At 44.0% G+C, this 1,618-nt stretch overlaps 1 protein-coding gene across 1 annotated transcript; it reads left to right on the top strand.

The window, feature by feature from the left end:
- The first annotated feature begins 385 nt into the window (after positions 1–385).
- LOC146652486 (zinc finger BED domain-containing protein 5-like) lies at positions 386–1,417 on the top strand. The gene has a single exon (XM_085382707.1). It carries the CDS (start codon positions 386–388, stop codon positions 1,415–1,417), a length of 1,032 nt encoding a protein of 343 aa, XP_085238833.1.
- Positions 1,418–1,618: the final 201 nt, after the last annotated feature.

The raw sequence follows: 1,618 nt of genomic DNA, 5'->3' as shown, positions 1-1,618 counted from the left end.
CTGCTGCTTTAGATATGGTAGGGACAATGTTGGGGGAAAAGGCAAAAAAGACGATACAGTCCATTCCATCATCAAACAATACTGTCTCACGGCGCATCAATGCAATGTCAGAAAATGTTTTACAGCAGCTACTTCTGCGCATGCACCACAGTGAATTTTATGCAATACAGCTAGATGAGTCCACGGATGTGGCTGGCCTGGCGCATCTTCTCGTATATGTGCGCTACATTCATGAAGGAACCATCAAGGAGGACATGCTGTTCTGTAAACCACTGGAACAAAGGACAACTGCCGCAGATATTTTTCAAAAGCTGGACACATTCATGAACACACATGGACTCGTGTGGGACAGATGTGTTGGCATCTGTACTGATGCGCACGGGCCATGACTGGGAGACACGGAGGTGTGGTTTCGCGTGTGCAAGCAGTCGCGCCAGATGCCTCCTGGGTACACTGCAGCATCCACCGAGAGGCTCTTGCTGCAAAGGGAATACCTGTCCGTTTGAAACATGTTTTGGACACGAGTGTAAAAATGGTTAACTTTGTGAAAGCCAGGCCGCTGAACTCCCGCTTATTTGCTGCGTTGTGCAATGAGATGGGCAGCGAGCATGAGACATTATTACTCCACACAGAGATTCGCTGGATATCTAGAGGGAAAGTGCTGACCCGTTTCTGTGAGTTGAGGGATGAACTTAAAGTTTTCTTCAATAACCATCCCTTTGAGCTGTCTGAACATTTGCATGATGAAGAGTACCTTACGTGCCTGGCTTATCTGTGTGATATATTTTCTCGTCTGAACGAGCTCAATCTCAGATTACAAGGCGTTTCTGCAACTATATTCAATGTTCAAGATAAAGTTGAGGCCATGATAAAGAAGTTAAACCTTTGGAAGAACTGCTTGGATACAAACAACACTGAAGTCTTTCCTGTGCTGCATGATTTTCTGTGCTCTAATGATCTCACACTATCTAAAAGTGTAAAGCGCGAATGTAATGTGCACCTTGAGGAGCTGGAGGTGCAGTTACGCCGATACTTCCCAGAGACGGGCGGCTCAAATGATTGGATACGTCACCCGTTCACCGCCGTGCCTACTTCGTTATCACCGTCTGACCAGGAGAGCCTAATTGAAATCGCCACAGATGGATCTCTAAAAGTTGAACACGCTCAAAAGAACCTGGCGGATTTCTGGATAGGGCTGCGCACTGAACAGCCCGCGCTGGCTAAACGCGCTGTCAAGACTCTGATGCCTTTCGCCACCACATACTTATGCGAAAGGGGATTTTCTGCTTTAACAAACATGAAAACAAAATACAGAGCAAGACTTTGTGTGGAAAACGATTTAAGACTCAGCCTTTCCCAAATTGAGCCAAACATTGAAGAGCTGTGTGCCTCTGCTCAAGCACATCCATCACATTAAATAAAGTTCTGTTTAATGAAAGTTCATGGCCTTTATGCTCTCGACAAAAAAGTGAATTCTAATAAATCTTTTGATACACTGCTAGTATTAAGTAGTAAAGTTTGTTATTAAAACTCTGTCATTACTAAAAAATATCAATAAATTCATTTGGTGGTGAGAAATAATCGACTGTGCAGTATTTATTTTTATGCATGCGATATT

Source organism: Rhamphochromis longiceps, linkage group LG15 (assembly GCF_057381845.1).
Source record: "Rhamphochromis longiceps isolate RC_006_pf linkage group LG15, R_longiceps_female_GT1.1, whole genome shotgun sequence".
NCBI lineage: Eukaryota > Metazoa > Chordata > Actinopteri > Cichliformes > Cichlidae > Rhamphochromis > Rhamphochromis longiceps.
Note: the sequence above shows the minus strand (reverse complement) of the source record. Positions and strands in the feature narration are given on the sequence as shown.